Below are 24757 nucleotides of genomic sequence, written 5' to 3'. Positions count from 1 at the left end.
ATTTAACCATCTGCAATTACCTGAATAGGCTAGAGCTACACAAAAGATTTTTAATGGCTCAACCCTGCTACCACTACTGCCAGTTAGTTATTTGCTCGGTGTAGCAAGTGATCACTAAACAAATGGCTACCTGTGAAGCAGGCTATACAAGTAGCATGAAGTAGCAGTCAGTCTGGCATAATCACACAATGTGATTGATTACTACAAGATGGTATTGCATCTCTTTAGGGAGTCTTCAGTATAGTTGTAAGGTTTACAACGTTCCCAATTTTGTCATGGCACATACACTGAGAGACATTAATATGTGACCATTTCTTTACGGGGAATAGATAAGATGAGAAAAAGAGATGTGTACCTCAAATTCTGTAATTTCCCCTCTCTATAGTTCCCTCTTTGTTTCCAGCAATTCATTGAACCAAAGTACCAGCCACTCCTAATGCTGCTATGGACTCATGAGGCATGCAGGGCCTAACTTCAAAAATACAGCAAACTCTTACAAGTAGGAATAAAACAATGTAATTTCTTCCCATCTATGGTCACTAAAAAAAAGTAACTCTTCCTTTTTAAAGAGCACAGCGAAAATTACATTAAATATCTATTTCATAGCTCCGTTCCATCCATCTTGATGTATTGGGAGTTACTACCCACTTTTTCCAATGTACAAAATTAAAAATCAAAAAGCATGCATGGAGCTTCTCAAACAGAAAACTGGAAACTCAAGTGCAGAACATTGAACATTTTACCACTACAACTCCAGATTCTACAAAAAAATAAAAACAAAACCTAAACCCTCTTTTTCTGCTACCAATGTAATTACTATACAAGGGCAAAAAAAGGTTTAACCCTTTTGCTGCCAAGCCCTGTCCAACACTTTTGACCTCAGCTGGCCAGACCAATTTTGCAATTTTTTACTTTTCAACTGCAGTTTTTAGAGTTTATAAAAGACTCCCCAAACCATACATTTTCTGAAAGTACAGAACCAGTAAAATAAAAAGGATGGTGCTACTAATTTTGTAGGTCCCACGACAAATGCGCAAATGTATATCAAATCTATATTTTCAGTAAAAATACCCTAAAATCATTTTATCAGTTATTTAACTAATAAAATCCTAATTATTTATTACTTTTCTTTTAGCTTGACCCTTGAAATAGAAAACAGATTGAGGACACTGGCCAGCTGGAAACGGGTTTGTTCCAACGTGTACCTTACATCGTTGGCAGGGAAAGGGTTATAACACACTACTACCTCTGTGAAGATATTTTATTGTTACAGGCCAGTTTTTCTTTGTAGGAATCAAAGCTTGTACACAACCAATACTATTTCTGGCCCTCGGGTATGAGAAAGGTTTTAGGGATCACTTATGAGCTTTCAATGTTATAATGTGCATTTTATCATGTGAATAATGAAAGAAAAAAAAAAGGCCTAGCAGAAAAAACAACCTTCCCCACGTTGAAACTAAAATTACAATCAATACAGTTATGACATAGCCATTTTAGACTAAGCAATGCTGTCTGAAGTTGTTTATTAAAAGGGACATTCTCTTTTTAATGCTACTCAGAAACCACTGCCATTAAGCTTAAAATAAGAAATACCATTTAGTTATTAAAATTTTAACTAAAGTCCTCTTTCAGTGATTCCTTGTAATGCAACTATCCTTCCTCATAATTGCATGCATTGCGTGATTGCAGGAGCTATGGACTCAAAAAAAATGTTCAATTCAACTGATCAAATTATATAACTAGACTAAATTTTCATGAGCTTGGCCTGTATAACTGCTTGTTCTAGCTTAATTTATTCAAGAATATCAGGCTACCTGGTTGGGCTAACGAGTTAAAAGCTGACTTCCTCTTAACTTTAGCCTTGCAGGCTTTTCTCCTATACTAAAATTGCACACACTGACTTCAATGCACTCTGAGTTTCTCAAAGTGTGCATAATAAGCTGCAGTAAGTCAGATAGGGTCCGCTTCATTTCCTGGCTGGAGGACATCCAGCATCATCCATCGTTTTCCTTCAAAGCCTGACTGCCTCTGATCCACCCTGTTTGTTTATTGAATTTCGGTTCTTTACTTCGTGGAGGCTCACCGTCATACGTAGCCATTACCTATGCGCAATTTGCAAGCAAATGCAGACTGTCTGGTTTCCCAAGAGCTAGCAACATCAGAGCTAAGGGTTCTTGGGAAGACTACTAAAGCTGTAAGCTTTGCTTAGCACCCTGCTGGCCCCTCCCACCAGCTATGATCTGCCTGTAGTACATAGAGAACCAGAGAGACCGGGTGACGACATCAACGTGGTGTAAAATAAGGTATGCAATAAAAACCTAAAAAGTTTTATGTAACCACTTGAAGACCACGGTGTTTCACCCCCTTCCTGGCCAGGCCAGTTTTCAGCATTGCAGTACTTTGACTGACATTTATTCCGTCATGCAAAGCTGTACTGAAACGAATTTCATACCATTTTTTGGTGACACATAGAGCTTTCTTTTGGTGGTATTTAATCACCACTGGGGTTTTTATTTTTCACTAACAAAAAAAGTACCCTAAATTTTGAAAAAAAAAACCAAACATGTTTCCCTATAAAATGTTATGAAACGTTTATTATCACCCCAATTTTTTGGTAAAATATAAAAGACGGTGTCATGTCCGGTAAATAGACAAACATGTCAAGCTTTAAAATTGCGCGCGCCCGCGAAATCGCAGAAAACTACCGCAACCAAAATTGACCATAGGCGACACTTTAAACGTTTTTACCGCTCATCAGTTTAGTGTCATCAGTGATTGATGGCCCTAAAATTATTGCTCTCACTCCGACGTTCGCGTCCGCACCGGATAGTGACACTGAATGCAGGAAGTGATGTAATATACATCACTTCCTGCTTTTTGGGGACAGGAAAAGAGATCAAAAAGGGAGATCAAGTAATGATCTCCCTTCGATCTGCTGTTAGATCGTCGCCGTGCCAGTCCCAGCCGCACCGGCCACAGGACAGAGGTACGGGGGGGCGCACACCCTGCAAGCGATCGGGCGTCTTTAGGGACGCCTGATCGCTTGTATGTGTAAACAGCCACCTCGGGCTCACAGTTTTCCTGTGAGCCCGAGGTGGGCTCACAGGAGCCCACCTGCCCCACCCCCCAGTTTTCCTGGGGGGAGGGGCAGGACGTCTTAAGATGCCCTCCCGCTCCTAGCAGACTCCCGTCCAGCCGCTCACAAACGGCCATGGACGGGAGGTGGTTAAAAATGTCATTAGCATGTTGATAGGGGAGGGGGTAGTAAAGGCAACATTGTAATCAGATTAAACTTCAGCTTTCCATATCTGAAGCTAAACTGGAATAACACTTAATGTATAGTTGTTACAGGTTACCATTCACATAGCATATGAAAAAATTTGAATTGCTGCTTACCATTATAAATACTTTTTACTTACTTAAAAATCCTACCTGTAAGGTTAAATTGGGGGTTGGGGAGTAATAAACTCTGTCTGTTCTATGCTGGCATTTCTGATTATCAGTTCTAAGTTAGTTTTCAACACAGTCCTAAAAAAGGGTTAAAGACGTCAGGGTATTGGGTGGATGGGCGTCCATTTGCATCTGGTTACCCCCGACTCTGGTGGGCTAACCTCTAATCTGGCACGAACCTGATCGTGCCGGATTGTAGGCAATCTGATGTGGACGTCTGTTTGCATCTGATTCCCCATAGACCGACATGGGTAATTTTAGTTTAGAAAACTGGACAGAGGCACGCACAACGGTGACACCCATTCCGTTTAGCAGGGAACAATTGCATGGATCCCCTCCTGATTGAACCGTGTGAAAGGGGCCTAATAGAAATGTGGAAAACTGGTGTGAGCATCGTATATGGCACATTGTTTTTCCATTGATAACGATTTTCTTATCAGGAAGAGAACTAACGGTTTGTAAGATATTGATATTGTAAGATATTGAGCTTGTTAGATTCAGGTCAAGCATTCTTTCCCATGTTTGCATGATTATTTATATGTGTACATGTATGTTACCTATTGTATTGTTTATTGTACTTCAATAAATATTATTATATTAGAAAAAAAAAATATTATCTCTGGGTTTTTAAATGAGTGAGGGGAAACTCGTGTGTGTACTCTGAAATTGCTCAGAATAGCTTGCAGTTCTGCGTATAATGCTGCTCCAAAGAAACAACTAAAAAAGTTAAAAAAATACTTGTAAATATTTGTATTTAAGGTATGCTGTGTGAATGGAAACACAAAGATATATTAAGGGTTTCTCAAATTTGCTTGCAAAATTCGAAATACAGAAAACAGGGTTTATGAATTGAAAGCAAAATATACAACCTAATGGGGCAGATTTAAAAACTATTTCACAGAGCAAGGAAGTGCAAAATATTAGCAATGAAAAATCGTGTAGATAATACCATTGACAAATCCTCCCTTGGCTGCTGAGAAATAGAAATGCACAAATATAAAACATGCCCTTGGCCCCTTTTTAGCATCTTATGCGTTTTACATAGAAAACGGTTTCAAGCATCATGTGTAATCTGCCACAGATGACTACAAAGCTGTTGTAGCTGGCTGTTCAAGATTGCAGGAATGGGGAAGTGAAACAAAAGCGGTTTAAAATCCTAAATTAGCTAAATGAGAAACAACCTGATTTGCACTAAATGGGCACCAGATGCTGCTGGTATCATTGGTTGATAAACTCCCTTCATTATGGTTACTACTTACTTGAATGAAAAGTGCATGTGCCAGAAAGGGAATTTTTCTCAGAACTCTGCCACTTAGTCCTTCACTTTTTCTGAAATATAAAAATGGTTGTAAATATTTATGGGTTAATATAATTGATAATAAATCTTATATTTACCATGTGCCCAAAATATGCATGCACAAAAGGTTATGCTTGGGGAAAACAACATGTCAAAAGCAACAGGAGATCTAGATACATAAACGACTCCACCCCCCTCCACTACGTGCCTGTTTGTATCCATCACATTAAAAAAAAAACTGACAGGGTGGTTTAGGAGTTCGGGCCAACCCTGACTTTTAATTTGAGTTATGCAAGCTAGTGGCATGGCAGGTTTACATAAAAGTGTTTTTCTAAAATGGAACCATCAGCAAAAAAATATGCAGCACTAAACTCAGGAGTTAAATCGTAAAAATGCATTGCATGTTAACTATTAACAGTATTGGACCTTATTTGTGCATTACTCAGCTGTAAATCCTCAAAATCAATTTGAACTTGTGCCAACACTGTGCTTCCTTCTGGAGGGTGGCTTCTTATGTTCCTCATGGTCCCTTTGTGTGTGTTGTAAAGTAGCCACTACTCCAAGCTGGCTCCCGTGATGGACTACAATCTCCATTTAAATTAGTAATCTAAATGTAAGATTGCAACTGGACACTGCAGTGGGCAATGGTGCTGGGCCCCTTACATAAAACTATCATAAGCAGTAGAAGATTTACCAGTTTAAAGCTTAGGCTTCTTCTTCTGTGGTAAAAAAGTACTTTTTTTTTTTTTTTTAAAGATAATTTTTATTGATTTTTGCAAGTGTCAGAGACACAACAATGATAACAACAACACCATCACAAACAACAATTGGGTCAACATAACCCAGGCATTTACACATCAGTGCACTCTCTATGTTTGTCATGAGGTTACAAGGTTACACAAGCTGTGGATGCAATATTCAAGGTTCAAGACATGGTGATAAAGCTCTAAGATAGGTATCACAGAACATTGAGAAACCAACTCAGCCACATATATCAGCCGACCCCAAGAGTATCACCTAGGACTCATAGGTCCAGGACTGGGGGACTCAGGGCCAAAAGTTAGCAGTACTACCCCGTTTCCAAATTTGTGTTTGAGGAGGCCAGCCATGGGTCCCATATGCGGCCAAAGCGTGTCGGGTTACCTCTCTGCTCGTATGTTAGTTTATAAATGGGGAGTGCTTTAACATCTCTCTAAGCCAATCTTGAATAAATTGCTCAGGATTTTGGCCCTCTGACCGCTCAGGAAATCCAACAAAGCGGAGGTTATTCCGCCTGGAGCGATTCTCCAGGTCATCCATTTTAGCTCTGCAGGCCGCTAGCTCCCTCTGTAATCCAGCAGTATCCCTGGACAACGGGGTCATCGCATCTTCCAGGATAGTAATGCGGCCCTCAGTTTCGGTGACCCTGTCACGCAGACCCTGAACATCATGCTTCAGCAGAGAGAGGTCTATATGTACCCCCTCAATCTGTGATGCCAGGGAGGTTTTGCAGTCCCGAATAGCCTCCATTAATTGTAGGAGGGTGGGCTCAGCAGGGGCCTGTGTGTCTGCAGGGAACGTCTCCCCCATCCCCCTCTCCTCAGAGGCCCTGCCAGCACGTTGTACAGGTTGGCCTTTTGTGTGTTCAGCCTGGGGGGATTGTGCAGCTTTCCCCTTCATGCCCAGCTGGGACAGTGGAGCAGATTTCCCCTGGGAAGCCCCCTTACTAGAGGATTGAGGAGTCCCCGTCCTCATCGTGGAGCCCTAGGAGGTGCGGAGGGCCGCATGTCCGGCGCCATCTTGCATCTGGAACCGGGCCAATTTTTCGGCCGCTGAGCATCCCTTTGGTCCCCGATTTTCCCCATCGCAGCTGCCAGGAGGATCCTGAGGGAGAGCGGAAGGAGCCCGGGTGCCGACCGAGTCGCTGGAACCGTCAGGATAGGGTAAGGATGAGAGTGGGACCGGAGCTGCTGTGATCAGCGTCCGTCCATGCACGCCGCTTGGCCACGCCCCCAGTAAATAAGTACTTTACCTGCAGCAACTTCCTTACTAAAATCCAGCAAAGCCTCAAAAAGACATGTGAAGTGAAAGGGCATGCAAAGCTAGAGTTTTATGCATTTCTGTTTGTCAGACCAACACTTCAGCCAGAGGGCTCCTTGAATGTTCACTTACAGAAGACTCATTCAGGAGACGAGATGGTTAAAATCAGCTGAACCGCTCACACAGTAATGAAGAGCTGAGAGGAAAAGCTCCCAGTGCTCCGTAATTAAATGATCATTTAGGACTGTGACTGGGTCATTGGTCATAGGCACCTTGGTTTACTCACATCCAGCTGCGTAAGCAGGATGGGCTTAATGGGCCGGAGGCGACCAGGTCACTGTAGGCAGTAGCAAGGACCAAATCGGAGTGAAACTCACGCATCTCTTGGAGAGGAGCAATGGCGGTAGGAGCAATGGTGGGAAGAAGCCATCTCAAATATGCTTTCAAGCATTCATATGCTTAAAACCCAATTAAACCTTTAGTTTAATTCAGCTAAACACATTCCAGGTGCATCAAAACAAAGGGTGTTTTAATTCTTACAGGTTGTTTTCTTCAGAAAAAACTGTCCCCTGCCACTGTACTGTAGAAAAGGACCCTTACTCTGTGTAAGCAGTGGTCTCTATCAAGAGTCAGACCAAAACGATAACTTAACCCTTGTAGTGCGGGGGTAGCCCCACTGCAAGGCTTAATTTGAAAAAATCCTGGAGTTTCGTTTTAACTATAAAGTCGTTACCCCAAATCTTAAAACATTGCTGATCATGCGAGATAAATTGCGTCAACCACCTTTACTGTCATATTTGAGCAGTCAGTAAACATAGGATTACTGCAGCACGGAGTTGACATTTCTAATGAACAAGGTATTATGTAGGTTTAATAATGATCAAAAATATTTACCTGCAATCATGATTTCTTTAAACATCTAAAAATACCTCACTATATGTTTAATACACTAGGCCATAAAGCATGCATTATTTGCCTTAATGATTGTTACTTTTGCCCTTGTAACTGTTCTATTTAGGTCTCTTTGGCGCTGACTGCTGAAAATAATGGTCATTATGGTAAATAATCAATATAGCCAAGTGAACTGAGCCTTTACATAAAACCCACACATACTATTAATACATTATTGATGTAAACCTATAGCGAGTCAGTAAAACCTACCGGGAAATATCATTCAATAACAAACTAAGTTTGGAAACGTTATTTTCCAGATAGCCAATCATCTCCAGATCTCTTAGAGTAAGAAGTTGCTGTCTGGGATAGATTACCTGACACTAATTGAAAAAGAAAAAAGGAACATTTCAGTACGGTGTATTATATTTCAAGTTATGTTCAAATTTTAGTGAGATAAAAATCAGAAATAACAGAGATCCTAACCTTCATTAATTCCTCTATACAGGACACATAAATATTGAAAATACCAGCTTGTGATGGCGGTCCAATGTACTGCTTTATATCTGCTCGGTCAACAAAAGCCATGTCAATTTTCTCAGTTATGTTTGAAGTTGTCAAGATGACTACATTGGGGTACCTTCAAAAGAAAAATCAATAATAACCATTAGCTAGACACCAGATATATACAGTAGTAACATTAACATCAGGTTAAATAAGAAAACCAAGCCATCAATTTCAAACTGATAAAGTTAATGTATAGTCAAAACTTTCAATTTGGTTTTGGATAGAGAAGGGAAAGATGAAAACCCCTGACAAGTTATTTTTTGCCGTGTTTCATAACCCTGACACGACATAAAGGGAGAGTAAATCTCTACAAAGTGAGAATTCCCCTCCCTTTTAAAAAATATTCATCCAACCTCTTTTTCTGTACAATTTAGGATTTTTCAACACTTTTGGTCTTAAAAGGAGAATTAAGGGGGTGAGTGAAAAACACTCATCCTCATAATTCAAGCGATCTGTGACACTGAAGTTGTCACAGGTTGCCTCTATTGATCTTGAAGTTAGCGAACACATACCGCCGATCGCTGACTTCCCTATCCTCTCCCTGTAAAGAGCGGTGACTGTCAGGATTCCCCCCCTCTCCGTTTCTCCAGAGCTGACCCTAGAGAGGTAGAGCCAGCTATCAATCAGCCAGCAGGGTGAATCTCGACAGTATTGTTGGGATCCGTCCCAGCTTCGGCCAGGCTCTGTGCTCTCAGCATATAGCGGGCAGTAGCCTGTTATATACTGATTTTTGGGTCACTGGAGGACATTAGCATATGATAGTTCTCTAAAGAGAACTAAGGACAAAAAACGTTAGGCCATTGTTCTCTTTTAAGGACATTGGTAACCAGGACAAAGAGGGTAAAATCGACCTAGCGGGGACACCTGATTGGGGTTCAAGCCCTTCCCAACTTTAGCCAAAAAAGAAAAAGGTTCGGCTATACATATCCTTCAAGAACTGTTCTAAACTGCTAATATAGAAGGCTGCCAAACAGAACCCCAGTGAGAAAACGTTCAATTTATCTACTCTTCAAAAATACAGCTAAACAAGGCATTCATAGTAGGAAATGCATGCAAATCAGTCTAAAAGGAATTTAAGCATATCTTGGCTTTGACTGTTTGGTAGACAATGGTAAACTTTGATCATCCTTTCAGTTCGTGGCGCTCACAAAACTTATCCCCAAGCTACTGAAATTAATACAGAAAAAGGTAATTACATCACAAACGAAGGGCCTCTTTCTCACTAGCCATGCACTAAAACAATCAGTTTTTCATTAATGCCAATGTCCTGGGGAAACTAACTTGTGGTGATGTCAGGTGAGCTCTGGTGTGTTGCAGAAAAAAGCAGCATGTCTGCATTTTTCTGTTCTGCACTGCAACCCATCTAAAGGCAAAGTTTCAGTGTGAACATGGCACATAGAGAACAATGTTTTCAGTGTGTCCTTGCAGTAACTGGCACTGATTAAGTGCAGGAAAAGGCTAGTCTCTGCACAGTGTGAACGGGCCCTTAGGTTTCACTCAAACATAACCGAAGCCTTTACCATCTACTTGCACTATCGCAACACCCTAATATTTTTAATATATGTAAAGTAATTTTTTATTTGTTTTGTTAGTGTGGAACAATTAGATCCCCGTCAGGTATTTATTACTCTCTATGTTACTGCTGGGAAGATTAAACCCTTTGTTGGTCCTGGTGACCAATGTCATCGAGATAGAAAGGAAGAACAAATTCAAAACTTGAGAGATGTCAGAGCAAGAGGTAATCCTCCAATGCGGACACATGCTTCTGTGACGCTCTCTCAGTTGAGAATTTCATTCTATTTTAGAAATTCACTACGCATAGCCACCCGAGAGTCTGAGCAGCCCACCAAAGAATCTGCGCAGCCGCTTGAAAGTCTGCACAGCCCACCATAGAACCTGCACAGCCACCTAAGAATCTACACAGCCCACCTGAGAGCCCGCACAGCCTACTATAGAACCTGCACAGCCACCCGAGAGTCATATTCTGTATTGCTGGGATTTGTAGTCCTCTATAGCCGGTTGCCATTGCTGTATAATGCATCACTGGGATTTGTAGCCCCCTCTAGTTGATACATTATACAGCAATGCAGAATAATACTATCACTGGGATTTGTAGTCCTCTATAGGTGCTGGTATTTTGCATTGTTGTATAATGTATTGTTGAGATTTGTGGTCCTTCTACAGCTTGGAGCCAGTGGCAGAACTACCAGGGTCCCAGCGTTTGCAGGTGTGACCGTGCCTTTGCACTTCACCACTGTCCTAAAATCATTAGTCTGTATTGTTTTAGCAAACCAGTCACAAAAAGTCTAAAGAGAAAAAAAAAAAGTATCAGTAATTGGTATCGGCAAGTACTTGAGGAAAAGCATTGGTACTCGTACTCAGTCTGGAAAAAAATGGTATGGGTGCATCCCCATCTAAAACTTTGAGTTTATATACTACATCCGTTTAGCACTTCTGTATACATACTGTTTTTAGCTATCTTTTACATGTAGGATTATTCTAATCAATTGTATAATGAAAAACAAAAAAGATGAATTTCACAAACCTTTGATATATTCAACTTATAGTCTTAAAAGGAGAACTATGAGGCGAGTGCTTTTCACTCACCTCATAGTTCTACAATGAGACTGTCACAGGTCGGCTCAGTAGATCGGGAGGTGAGCGAACACATACCGGCGTTCGCTCACCTCTCGATCCTGTCACGGCTCTGTGCCGTGACAGGGGAGGGGCTGGATTCTCCCCGCTCCGATCCGCCAGCGCTGATACCTTTAGTGGATAATCCCTTATTACATACACAGTCATGAGCCCGGCATTCATAGGTAGGACTTATGACATGTTGTTTGTTTGTTGACATTGATTTGAATTGTTTAAGAACTTTTTAATGTTTTTTTTTCCACTTAACTTTATTGCTATTACAAGAGGACTGACAAAAACCCTAGGGTGATAATTACAGGCAGATTTTTTGAATCGATGAGGAGTCTATTGGACCATCATTGACTCCTCTGCACTCAGTTTGTGCAGATCATGGCCAAGATCCGCTTCAAACCTGGCCACAGTGGCAGGAATCGGATGGCTCTAAACTCAGAAGTGGTCAGAGCAGAGCCATATAGAAGTGATTGGCCTCCCACATACCTTCTACATAAAAGCCAAAACCCGGATGAAAAATGTAAACGCAAGTTCATGAATGCTATTAAACCCATTTGTCAACAAAACAATATCTTTTCCGATTGTCAGAGTTATAAAAAATAAAATTAGTCTGAAAGACCACTAAGGGGGATCAAAGATTTTACACGACTACAGTCACCCCTTTGATGATCAACTTTGGCGCTTTGTGGATGATTTTAGAGATATCATGGATATGCTAACTTGATTTGGTCAAGTGTCCCAACCTGTGTTGGTTCCTCCCAGTTCACGACAGGTCCACGCCCAGGGTCCATCTGGATGGTCTGTTATTGGTCCTTAGCCCACTCCTGAGGAAGCGGTTTACAGTAAAACGCGTCCAGTGTATACAAGACAAATATACTTCTCACCTAATCCTATGGAATGAAATCATATGTACCTAAAATGGAATGAAGCCCTCAATAAGGCTGAAGAGAATAATAAGGTTTATATGCTTCTATGGATTGTGAAAAGTTTGGGCTATTGGATTTATTTTATGCATGTCTTTTTAATCTTGAACCATCATTGTTTTATGATCTAAAATAAAGGTATTATATTTTTATTCACTGTTCATATCTGACTCCAGTGCAGTGCCGTCCGTCCGTTTTTTTACTACGGGCGGACGGCAAGAGGTTAAGGCCGATTTAAATTTTTCTTCTTTCGTCCTTGATAATGATTTGGAATGTGGCAGCCATGCATCCATGCACCGTAGTTCATTAACATTCATGTATGACGTCAGAGTTAATGTAAAAACTTTAAAAACAGATTTAAAACAGCTACAAATACCTTTTGATATGATCTATTTGAGTCAGAACAGCATTTACTACACGAATGGCATCAGAGGGTTCAGTGCCTGCCCTAGAAGCACTACGTGCAGCTGTAAGGCTTTCAACCTGAAGTGAAATAACAGATTAGTGATGTAATTAACACAAGCAGGGTATAAACAAATCTTGGATATTTTGTAGTACAATAATATTGTAAATGTTCAAGGTTTTAATGTCTAAGGTCAGGTCAATGGGTAAATTCTTTTCCAGGAATCCCCAAGTAATGCATTGCTACGAAGATGCCTGTCACCACGATGGCCAGCTGCTAAAACATAAAAAGATATTAAGGGTACATACTTGTTCTGAGTTTAAAGACTGCTGGAAAATAACTTGGGTATCCTATCCTAATTTCCTTGTCATCTCACTAAGAAGAAAAGCAAGGCAGGTATCGAATTTTAAATTGCACCTGTGCCCAGACTATGGACATTAACCAGCTGAGGGCTTTGCTGGGTTTTTTGGGGGGGGGGGGGGAATTCACTGTACACCTAAAAGCACTGTGGGCACATGCCCTGTACTTTTCTATCTACCCTCATTAAATCCCAGTAAGCCCTATAATATTCCTTCCTGCCATAGCTCTTGTTTTCTACTCATTTCCTGTTCAGAAGTGAAATCTCTGCAAAAGAACACAGGAAGTATGAAAACGGCTTTATTTCTTTAACTGTGTAATGATCATAAATCGTGTGCCATTAAAATAATAAACTACATACTCTTTAGTAATAATAGTTGTTTTAAAACTGTGTTGTTTAGGTCTATAGATTGCAAGACAGAAAAAAAAAAGCTTAGTTTGTCTTGAAAATATTGAAATATGTGTTACCTCAAGTAATGATGGAGTTATCGCCAAATCAATAGGCCCATAGCAGAAATGTAAAGCTGCTTTGGTCTATAAGGGGCATACAGGTGCCTGAGTTGAAGTAGTTAAAGTATTTAGGTTTTCTTAAAGCTGAACTCCAGCCTTACCTGCAGTATTGCACTGTTTTACAGGACTCTCTCCTATACTATAAGTACTTATTCTGATTTAATTGCACACTGTTAGCTACTCACAGTTTGCATCTGAAGCTGCAGCAGGTCAGAGCCGGCCTCATTTCCTCGCTGGAGGATATCCAGCACCATCTCACACTACTCCCCAGTGGAACTTCCCCTGGACCGTTCAATAACTAGATTTCTATTCTTTCATTCAAAGAGGCTCTGCATCACATCTGCCCATTACCTAGAGTGGCCTGCTGTTTTCAGGAAGTGATGTACAGCCACTCTGACAAACCATGATCTGCCGGCACTGCAGAGAGATTTTGAGACCCAATGATGACATTACAGGGTGTAAAAAAAAAGGTTTGGAGGGGAGATTCAGGTCCACTTGGAGCCCGTGGATAGCTTTCCGGTACTCGGACACTTATTCCCGAGAAATGTCGGTGCCTCCCCGGACTGACTGGCCGCAGTCCCCCACCGCTTAGTCCAGGGCCGCCTATTGCAGTCCATGTGTGGGCAGGGTAATCCAACCTTTTCCTTCCTCTTTAACCTCACTGTCCTGTTTCCTACCCTTCTGTGGTCCATGGTCTGTTGTTTGTCCCGCTATGTGTATGTCTTCACTCACTTTCCCTCCATTCTGCTCCACCTCCCCTTGTCTCCAACCTTTTGCCTAGACATTACAGGTTCTATTCTAAGTTATTTACACTGCCTGGTTAAAAAAAAAAAAAAAAAAAGTCACCACCTGGATTTAGCTAAGCAGATAGGCAAGAGCCTTCCATTTGATAATTAGTCTAGGTTTGGCAAAGATTATGTGCCTAAAAAATGAAGTCAGCTGCCTACCTGAATATTCTGAATAACCAGGTTTTCCTATCAATGGATTTTTTCCTCTCTGATGGAATAGGTGTATTCCAAGATGATGATGCTAGAACTCATTGGGTTCAAATTGTGAGAGTGGTTTAAGAAGCATGAGCTGCATTTTCACACATGGATTGGCCACAACAGAGTCCAGGCCTTAACCACATTGAGAATCTTTGGAATGTGGTGGAGAAGACTTTACACAGTGGTCCGAATCTCCCATCATCACTACAAGATCTAACTTGTCAAGCTTATCAAAACGATGACACAGCGAATGTTTGCTATAATCAAAGCTAAAGGCGGTCCAACTAAATATTAAAGTGTATGACCTTTTTTTTTTTGGCCAGGCGGTATATATATATAAAACACCAACATCTTCTGCAGCACTAATTATTATTTAACGTGACATACCTCATCAATCAACACAAATACTAAAACATCTTTTTCAACTATCAGCTCATGAATCTTCTGAAACATCTTCGTTACCAGTTTGCCACTCTGAAAAAAATAGCCACGTTAAACACAGTTGTAAATAAAAGTAAAGCACTTGTCTGATGCTATTTTTCAGTAACTTTAAAATGAAAGCGAAAGTTTGACGAAGAATGCTAAAACAGATCAATATCTATGCTTAATCTTTTTTCCACAAAAGGGGTTCATTTTAAAACAAACTGGTTTGTGGAATATGTGTTTGCTTAAAATAACTTGATTCATTTCTTTCATTTTTTTTTGCTTACCGCCCATTTTACCCTAAGCATTACAGTAAGTTTCAAATCTAATAAAGGAAGCCAGGAGAAAAAGAGAAGGGGATATTCTGAGGATTGTAAAGAGGTAGGAAGAAATTTAAAATTAAAATAAAAAAGAAATAGAAATTTAATTTAAAAAAAATTACCAATAGGTATTAGGTTCTTAGATTATGCAAAACTAAGCCAAATATTAAACATAGGGGCAATAGAGTTTGAACTCTTCTATGCAAAGTATAAACTATACCAAGGAGTTCAACTTGTACCTCTGGTTTTCTGAATATTTTTCTTGAAAAAAATTGGACAACACCATTACATCTAATCATCTAAGAAATGTTAACTCAAGAAAAACAGCATACATGGCTACAACAAACAACTAAAGTTTTGATACACCGGTACAATAAACTTTTTATAATATATTTTATAATAAAAGAAATGTCAGTTGCTGGCACAAGGTGAGAAGAGGAGACGTGTAGGCAGAAAGATAAAAATAACAGAGAGAGAAGGGAAAGTTGTGGAGGATGAAGGGCAGCATAACTGAGAAGAGATGAGAGTGAAGAAAGGTAGGAGAAAGGAGGAAATGCAAAGGAAGGGGAGAAAGAGGTATTGCTTTTCCTTTTGCACTAAGGCCCCATTCACACCTAAGCGTAGTGGGAGCGCGTCATGTTCCGCCGTTCCCATTGATGTAATCGTGGTCCTGAACGCGAGACAAATACAGAAAAGTAGTGCCTGTAGCACAATCTGCAACATGTGCGTGCAAACGGAAGGAAAAAACACACGTTTGCTCAGACGCATTTGGGTGGAATTAACTGGTAATGGCACAGCAAGGGCGTTTCGCGAATGTGGGTCAAAGAGTGGATGAGGCCTAAGGAAAGAGTTCTATTTAGCTGAGTGGTTGAACAGCTGGAACCTCGTGCTGTAGGTTATTAGGTGTTTGAACCTTGATACATTTTGCAGGTGGCATTTGGTATAGTTTTTCCTTCTTTTGATCTTGTATAGCAACACACACACACACAAGAAAAAAAAAAAAAAGGTGTTTGTTAAATTTGTTAGTGTAACAGTAGGAGTTGGGTTGGATGGACAGGAATTAGTATGCAGTTGCCACTATTCACAGGTCTGCATTCACAAACATGATGTTGCACAAATATGCTTTGAGAGCAGCCAGACTATTTTTTGGAACCTGGGGATTAAGAAGGAGAGGGGCTTTTTTATCGATTTATATTTTTAAGTCGTATATGATTCCACGTCCTCCATACAAATCTGCAGCAACAGATAACATTTAAATATCGATCTATTATTAGGTATTCTATTGCAGTGTGATATACAGCACTCTTATTGAGCACTATGTAACTCAGCTTCGTATTGCGCTAGCGATCCCAACAAGAACACCCAGTGGGGCCCACCTCAGCCACTAAGCTTCATTTGTAGAGAATAATGGCCTTTCTAATTCGTACTGTTCAGGCTCTGGAATCAAGGGAGACCTTTCCCTTGTGCCATCAAGTTTGCATAGTAGGTTAATACAGTGGCTACATAACTATTTGTAATGAATACCTCTGAAAACCACTTTGAGAAGAGGCTGTGGCTGTTAATCTCTACGAGTTGACCATATCTGTACCTGAGGAAAAAAAAAGGTTCTTATAAAAGGGACTCTGTGTAATCACTAGGAAACAGATTTTTTCAAAGAAAGACCAAATAATATTTTTGTATACAATTATTTTTTTGCCGTTTGGTCATATTACTAAGAACAATTATTCAAAGAATAGTTCTGTGAATTGTCAAGTCATATTCATTTGGATGTAAAAATAAGTTATAATTAAAAAGTTGTTCAAGCTTAAATAGCACTTTGTGAAATAAAGTAGATCAAACCAAAGGAACATATGCTAGTTATAGTGCTCCCAAATTGCAAATGGGTTTTCCAAAAATCTAGACGTTACAATACAAAAAAAGCAGTAGTATATAAAAAGACAAGAATATTAAAAATCGATAAACATAACAATGGAAAATCTTTATAGAAAAAGAAAAGTTACTACCTATAGGACAGTCTGATAGATAGTTTTTGTGACAGTGCTTTACACAATGAAGTTTTTCCTGTTCCAGGTGGTCCTAAAGTTTAAAAAAAAAAACAAATCTTATTCAAAATCTTTTTCCTTTCAATTGTGAAATGCTTCAACACATATCCTGACCTATACCTGGACTGACCATGGAATTACCTTTTTGTTTAGTGCAGAAACATTTTCAGCTTTCATTAACTTTTAAGTGACGCTAAACAAAATAAATTTGTGCTGACACTGTCCTTTCTTCTAGAGGGTGGCTACTTTTGTTCTCTATTAGTTCCTGTGTGCAGCCACCACTCCAAGTTCGCTCCCATGATAGACTACAATGTCACTTTTAGTTTAGTAATGCGTGTTGAGATTGTAGTCCATCACGGGAGCGAGCCTGGAGCAGTGGCTACTTCACAACACACACAGGGAAAACGGCGAACAAAAGTAGTCACCCTCCTGGTTTTCAAAAATGTATTAGGCTGCTATAAAGCCATCCAATCACTTTCACAACATGCAATTATGGAGCTTAAACCTTTCCCTCACCCCTAAAATTATTACTTCACTGAACAATAGAACTTTAGCCCTGAGCACATCTGCGTTTGCAGTCCTATCACTAGGATACAGGTGAGCAAGAGATTCGGGACTTTCTGCCCCCGATCATCTTCTGCAGCAGATTTAAGAAATTGGGGGGGTCTATTAGGTCCTCCAAGACCTAACAAAAACAAAACATGCAAATGCTGTGCAGCACCTATAGGGCTGCACAATAAAGATCCAGGCATGCTCCAGTCAGGGAGGGTATGGGGTTTACATAAACGACAACTGTACTAAAAGTACATTTGTCCATTAATAAAAGTATTTTTGCATAGAGTGGAAGGGCTAGAATCTAATAGATTGTGTATTACTGTTTGTGTACATCTTTCAGAAGATTTCTCCTCACTCTACTGATATATGAATGGTGGAGAGTTACATATGATGAGTAGTATATGCATGAGAGCAAACTTCTAATTGCATACAGACCTTTAATTAACAGTACAACCCTGACCCGAAGTATTAAGATTAAAAGGATATGTGGCCTCAAGGATGTATACACAGGTGCATGTGCCTTTCCATAAAAGTAGGGCAAATGAAATGGTGAGTGTGTTCGCCATGTTGCATGCATATGGAATGGAATTAATGAAAGAAGATATTGAAAGATTTGTTGAAAAGACTTTTTAATTTAATCATATTTTTGTTATTCACACTTGTCCATGTGTGTAACATATACAGTAAAATGAATGAAAGAAGTCATAACAATTTGTTGAAACAGACTTTTTTTTGGCTTACATTTATTGTTCAGGTTTGCCTATATGTGTCATTTTATTTATTTCACAAATGTGGTAGGTACAGGTGATTAACGGATTGTTTTATTTATATGAAGCACTACAGTGTTTAAAATAGTTCCATAATGTTGTGTCCTTGTTGGGGACATTTCCTACACTACTATCACCACAACAGGGAGCAAGGCGAAAACTCAGACACAGAAACGGCAATAACATTTTGTATTTTGCGACGTGGGTTAGTTTTAACTGCTGTTTGTGTCCTCACTAAGAAGATTTCCCAACAATTCCTGGTCCAGTGACACAGAAGGTACAAGTTGAGAAGAAATGTCCTAAGTGGGACACAGATCACAATAAAAAACATGTAACTGGTAAAACAGCTTGTCCATTCTATCCAAGAGAGAAAAATAAAAGACTGAATTTGTGCTTTAAACATGTATATTAATACTTCTGTTGTGCATAAATAATCCATCCATAAAACAAAAAATAAATTTACCATGTAAAAGGACAACTCTGTTCCAGGCAATCAAATTGCTATCAACATTTTTGTCGGAAAAGAGCAGCGTTGTTGTAACATAATCTAAAAGCTTCAAAAATACATATAAAAACACATTATTAGAATATAAACACATTAGAATTTCACATGAATTACCTTTTGGTAGTATTACATGCTTCAAAATCCTCCCTAGCTTCCCCCTTATATAATGTTAAGGAGGGGGTAGTGCGAAATTATGTTTACTCTAATTAACCCTGTCTGTACTATGCTGGCAGATTTCATGATCAGTTGTAAACTGGATTTGAACACTGTGTGTCCTAACAAAGGGTTAAAGGTTTGAAGGCAGTGTGTGTTAATGACAGAAATTCATTCTGACCCTTGGTCAGACAAGTTAGTCTCACTTTCAAACTCCTCAAAGTAGCTTGGAATCTGCACAAACGCCTTCACCAAAGAGACATCTAAAAAAGGTAAGAAATATATTCTTAAAAAAATAATTTTGGATGAATTAGATAGAGCACAATTTACACTTATGACGCATATACTCACTGCGGCCTTATCACTAAGGCCTGGCTGCCCCCTTTCTCTCCTTTTTTTCTCTTCTCTCCTATTTGTTTTCTCAATCTGATTGTGATGATTTCTAGGTTTTGTTTCTTGGAACTTTGTTTTGGTCATATTCACAACGCAGGTCGGATGGACTATCACTGCACTCGAATATATTCTCTGACCCATGTCTGATCAGTCGAGTGTTTATTTATACAGTTGTTGTTTTATTACAACTTTCTAGATTAACCTGTGCCTTTTTTTTTTCAAAATTGTCCAATATCATAGTGATCTGTTATGACAATGTGACCCTTTTGCTTGATTACTGTATCATTCGGATTTTTGTATCCTGAAAAACTTCTAATAAAAACGAATGTAAAAAAAATATATATATATTTTTGGGTACGTGGTGTTTATAGGAACACAAAACATATAGTGGGGTTTTCTCAATTTTGACTGCAAAAGTGGAACTTCACTAACAATGACAGGAGGATTTATACAATAATGTTTCACAATGATGAAAACTTAATATAACCACAAAATAAAAGCGGCTACATACTGACCATTTGAGTGTGTCTATTTTAGGCTCCGTTCAGACCTTTGCGATCTGCTGCATAAATGCATTGCAATAACACACATGCAATAATTTTCCCTGCCTAAGAGCACCACAACACATGGTAATGCTTGAGGTTCACTGCAATGCCGGCGCATTGGAAAGAGAGTTCCTTTTCGTGTGTTGCAATGATATTCATTTTGAATGCCACCCCGGTACATTAAAACAGAGTGGTGGTAGAAGACGACCAAGTGATCCATCAAGTTTTTTTATTTATTTTTTGGAATTTTTTGCCTGAGAATAGATCTAGGTTTCTTACAAACATGTATAAATTCACTTGGCTGACTTGCTACCCATGCTGGAAGACTGTTGCAACTACTCTATTTGTAAAATAATACCTTTTGAAGGTTAGTTGTAAACTTTCCACATGCTAGTTTTAAAGTGACACTAAACTCAGGAGTTAAATCCATAAAATGCATTCATGTACCTTAACTTTTACACAAAATGTATCTTATGCGTGTATCACTCAACTGGAGTTCTTTAAACTATCTCTGAATTCATGTTGACACTGTCCTTCCTTCTGGAGTGTGGCTTTGTTCCCCATGGTCCCTCAAAATGTTTAGTGTCACTTTAATTCATGGCTGCCCTCAATGTAATCAAAAGGTTTCAGTCATGTCTGCCCTTTTCCCTCTTTTCTCAAGACTGAACATATTAAGTTCCTACAGTCTCTTCCGATATGTTTTATTCCTCAGATCTTTCACCATTCTTGTTGCCCATCCCTGGACTCATTCTGTCAAAGTATTCTAAATGAGCTCTAACTAAAGAACTATATAGGTTAAACAGGACCTCCTGGTAGTGATCCCTCTAGTAATGCACCCCAGGTCCAACATTAAAAGGGAAAGTTCTCTCTTGCCCCAGTGGGCAGGTGCAATAGCCAGCCTACTATTGCAATTTGAAAAAGCCAATAGTAGGCTGGCTATTGCTCCTGCCCGCTGTTTACACTAGGCTGCGGGAGGCACTCTAGAGGCACTGGACATCGGGGCACAATGGAGGCACTGGATGTGGAGGCACACAAACCATATTTATGACAGATACCGATTTAAAAATTTGTGAATATCGGCCATAAGTCCATCCAATAGTCTGTTAACATAGTAAAGTAGGGCCACAAGCATAAGCTCCAGTTGTTGGAAAACAGAAGTAAATCCAGAATTACGAGACATGTCATTAGAGGGACATAACCACAATAGCAGGTTGCAGGGCAGTACCTGCTTGGGAGAATAAGGCCTTGAACAGGGTTTCCAGTCTTTTAGCCAAAAGGGTCTTAAAACACTGGGCTGTCCTCTACAGGGACAGTATTGTTATGACAGGAAATGGCCTGGGTCCACTACGGGGACAGCCCACTATTAACCACCTCCCTTCCATGGCCATTCCTGAACGGCCAGACGGGAGCCTTATAAGAGCAGGAGGGCGAGGCCAAGCATGCACATGAGTGGGGAAATTGCCAGAAATGTAAACAGCCAGCCTGTCTAGAGACGCCGATTGCTCCCGCCCCCCCCTTGCCATCTCCGTTGCCGCCGCTCCCGAGATCTCTGCATCATCAGCTTCTCTGGGGGTCCCTAGGTGACCCCTGATGTCTCCATATAGATGACCTGTCATGTGAATTGGCTATAACATAGAGGGTTTCTTAGCCCTCTATGTGATAGCAATAAAGTTAAGTGTAAAAAAAAAAACAAAAAAAACTAAAAGAAGCTAAAAAAAATAGTTACAAATAGAAAACGTAAACACACAAAATGTTGTTAAAAAGTCCTCCGCTCCCCCACAAACACACGCAAAAACCCGTTTTGGACTCCTATGACACGAGAATCCATTACGGCAGCTGTTATCACCTTGATATATAATTATGTCACTTGCCCAATAGGGATTTTAAACGGAATCAATGCTCATTTCAGTTTGGTTGTGATTACCCTCCTCCCTAAAATTCAGCCCGGACGGGGTTAATTACACTTGTCGGAGGCGGTGTACACTCGCATAGATATAGTATAGCTGGTGATTGGTCTCGATATCCGTGTACTCATCATAAGAGCTTATATTCTAACCCTGCTACATTGTATGAGGTTTATAGTCAGTGTTTTTGTCCTGATTTTAATTGTTTTGACAGTGCTTTAATGGCTGTGTCTTTCTTAAATATTTAGAGCTGCAAAAACGATTCGATTTAGTCGAATAAAATTGACGATCGAAAACGTTACCAACGTTTTCGATCGTCGATTATTCGGCTATTACCTTGTCTGTTCGCGGCTCCACACTCAAGCCCTGCACGCCACGCCCAACGCGGCAGTTTTAATCCGATTAATCGAACTCAATAAATCGGCTAACTAATCGATTATGAAAATAATAGTTAGCTGCAGCCCTATAAATATTTATGTATAAACTTTTTTGATTGAATTATTGGTCTATCCCGATCTATTGTTAACCCTTTGGATGCGCTATACTACATAGCTAGTCCCATTTTTTCTTTTTTGCATACACTATATACTGGTTACAGTACCGGTTGATGGACGTAATAAGGGGTAATTTATAGAATCTCGGATCACCAGGAGTAAAACAACCCCTATTTTTCTGGAACATTACTAGCAAAGCCCTGTTCCCTTCTCACGACGGGGGTCCAAGTATCGCCTCAGCTAATCCAGAAAGCTGCAAACATGAGCCCCTTATGGATCTGCAGAAACTCTGGAAAACTTGCTAGAAGAGACATCTTCTCTCAGAGGAGAGAAGATGTCTCTTTTACTACGACACAACAGCAAAAAACTGTAGCATGATGGGAGTTATGCAAGGCTGTGTTACAGCTTTGTTTGCTAGTGTCCAATTTCCTGAAGGCAGCAGCCTAACCCAATATACCAGGGTGACTTTATCCGGTATCTCTTAATGTATGATTAAGAAAACACTTTTTAAAACTATTTCTGAACGAAGGTCCAATATTAAAAAACCTAAATAACACAAAAAAAAGAAGGTACATTTGCATAATAAAACGAGATAAAGCCAATCTTTACATACAAGCTGATTGCACTAATTGATGATTGAGAACTATCCACTATGTAGTAAAGCAATAATAAAAGGATGCCAGCCTCAGAGCAGATAACTAAACCCAAGAACAATGTCTTGCAGTAGAGATGACCAAAGGCATACATGTTTAAAGTCCAGCATAAGGCTCTGTTCACACCTAGGCGTATCGAATATGCGCGTGCGACACGCGTTTTTACCGCCTTTCCGAGGGCTACTTGGCTGTATCCCAATGGAAACGCGCGACAAAAACGCAGCAAAGAAGCTCATGTACCTTTTCAGGCGTAGGCCGTTTTGTAGCGCGCTCAGACGGGCTGAAATACGGCAAGGTGTGAACCATACCCATAGAAAACAATGGGATTTTCATGTTTGAGCGTTTTGTAGAGCGTTCGTAGAGCGTTGAACACGCTACAAAACGTACTGGTGTGAACTAGGCCTAAGAGTCAGCTATAGCTCTCTAAATAGATACAGTGAGTGTAGCCACCTAAGGACAGCAAGTGTATTTTCATGGGATTGCTAGATGAAAATAAAGGCAAAAAAAATAGCCTAAGCACTGGGGAACTGCAATAAAATAAAATTTTTGTTTCTCAGTTTAGATCTGCTTTAAGGTAGCAAGGGAGTTCTCTTTGAGGGCTTGTTCACACCATGTCCAGATCATGTCCCGACCAGAACAGTTTGTTCCTGGACCAAAAAAGCATCCCAACGTATGGTATTTCTGGGCTATGTTCACAGCAGCGCAGTCCTTTCAGATCCAGACAAAAAAAAAAGAAGAAAAAAAAGATACTGCTGGTTTAATTTTCTCTGGTCCGGAATGCATGGAAAATAATAAATGCATGCAAACGCACATAAAAACCCATTTTAAGCTAAGAAAAAAAATGCACAGCAACGCTGCAAAAACGATCTGCGCTGGATTTGCAGATCTGCTCTGGACATGGTGTGAACATAGCTATAGAATTCTAGAGGTTGTAATCAAAAGTGGGTAGCACAATGTCCTCCAAGTAAAAGCCTGTATGTACCTTTGTAAGAGAGAAAGGCTAAAGCTTGAAATCCTTTAAAGCGACCCTGTCAGGAAACACAAATGCCCAAATATGAAGCAATGTGAAGGTCAGCAAGGAGGAACCACCTAGCACAGTGGGGGATCAAGACCAACTTTTTTGGAAGTGTTAGTTTGCCAGCAGACTTAAGAGGAAAATTTCTCTTGAACAAAATGGAATTTGGTGGTGCTGGCCATTGGGAGAAGTATTTACTCTCTTTTTTAACAGGTAGACCTTTTTTGGTCATTTGTTTTTCCTTGCAGGGTAGCTTTAAGCTTATCAGATAAGGGGATGCGTCCACTGTATTTCAGGAATGATAAAATTACATTGCAGATATGGTCTTCAGTTCTGCAAGCCAAATAAATGTAAATAAAAGGCTATCACAAATTACTGCTTCTGTATAAAACACGCAGGCATAGTCAAACAGAATTTACTTACATTTGACTTTATTTCATTGTCATATATTAAACTTTCCCACAGTCCATGAAATTCAGCTGAAATTTTAAAATAGCAAATTTTAAATATAATCGCTGCATTAAAAAAAAAAAATCATACAACTATTTGAGCAACATTAGTTATACATTATCACCAAAAGACCACGCTTTAGATAAAACGCAGGATGGAAGATTTCATAGTACTGTAGTTATGGCAAGAGCTTCAACCTTCTAGTATGTTGATATTCTTTTGTTTATACAGTATTTTACAGCAGTGTTATAATTTATTAGAGTTAACAGCTAATATATTTTATTAGAAAATGCAAATTCTGCAGTGGTTTCTTAGATAATATTTTTTCTCTTTTTAACACAGCATCAAACATATCAGTTATCTCAAACAACTATGGATCTTCTTTATGAACTGATCATGAATTGGGTATCATTTAAAAATTATATGTACTATCATAACTTTCAGTTTTAGCATTATTAAGCTTTCGGACGACAAATATATATATATATA

At 39.7% G+C, this 24757-nt stretch overlaps 1 protein-coding gene across 1 annotated transcript in view; it reads right to left on the bottom strand.

The window, feature by feature from the left end:
• The window catches only part of TRIP13 (thyroid hormone receptor interactor 13), a 42259-nt gene that overhangs the window by 3094 nt on the left and 14408 nt on the right, over positions 1-24757 (bottom strand). The window contains exons 4-12 of the mRNA XM_018568865.1: positions 24242-24297; positions 18620-18710; positions 16796-16868; positions 16317-16380; positions 14437-14523; positions 12170-12276; positions 8144-8297; positions 7928-8040; positions 4710-4779 (exon numbers count right to left, since the gene is read on the bottom strand). Coding sequence (XP_018424367.1) covers positions 4710-4779; positions 7928-8040; positions 8144-8297; positions 12170-12276; positions 14437-14523; positions 16317-16380; positions 16796-16868; positions 18620-18710; positions 24242-24297 — 815 coding nt within the window. The remainder of the gene's footprint in view (positions 1-4709; positions 4780-7927; positions 8041-8143; positions 8298-12169; positions 12277-14436; positions 14524-16316; positions 16381-16795; positions 16869-18619; positions 18711-24241; positions 24298-24757) is intronic.

Source organism: Nanorana parkeri, unplaced genomic scaffold, assembly GCF_000935625.1.
Source record: "Nanorana parkeri isolate BGI_ZX_2015 unplaced genomic scaffold, ASM93562v1 scaffold1255, whole genome shotgun sequence".
Lineage (NCBI taxonomy): Eukaryota > Metazoa > Chordata > Amphibia > Anura > Dicroglossidae > Nanorana > Nanorana parkeri.
The sequence above is the reverse complement of the archived record's forward strand: the minus strand, read 5'-3'. Positions and strand labels throughout refer to the sequence as shown.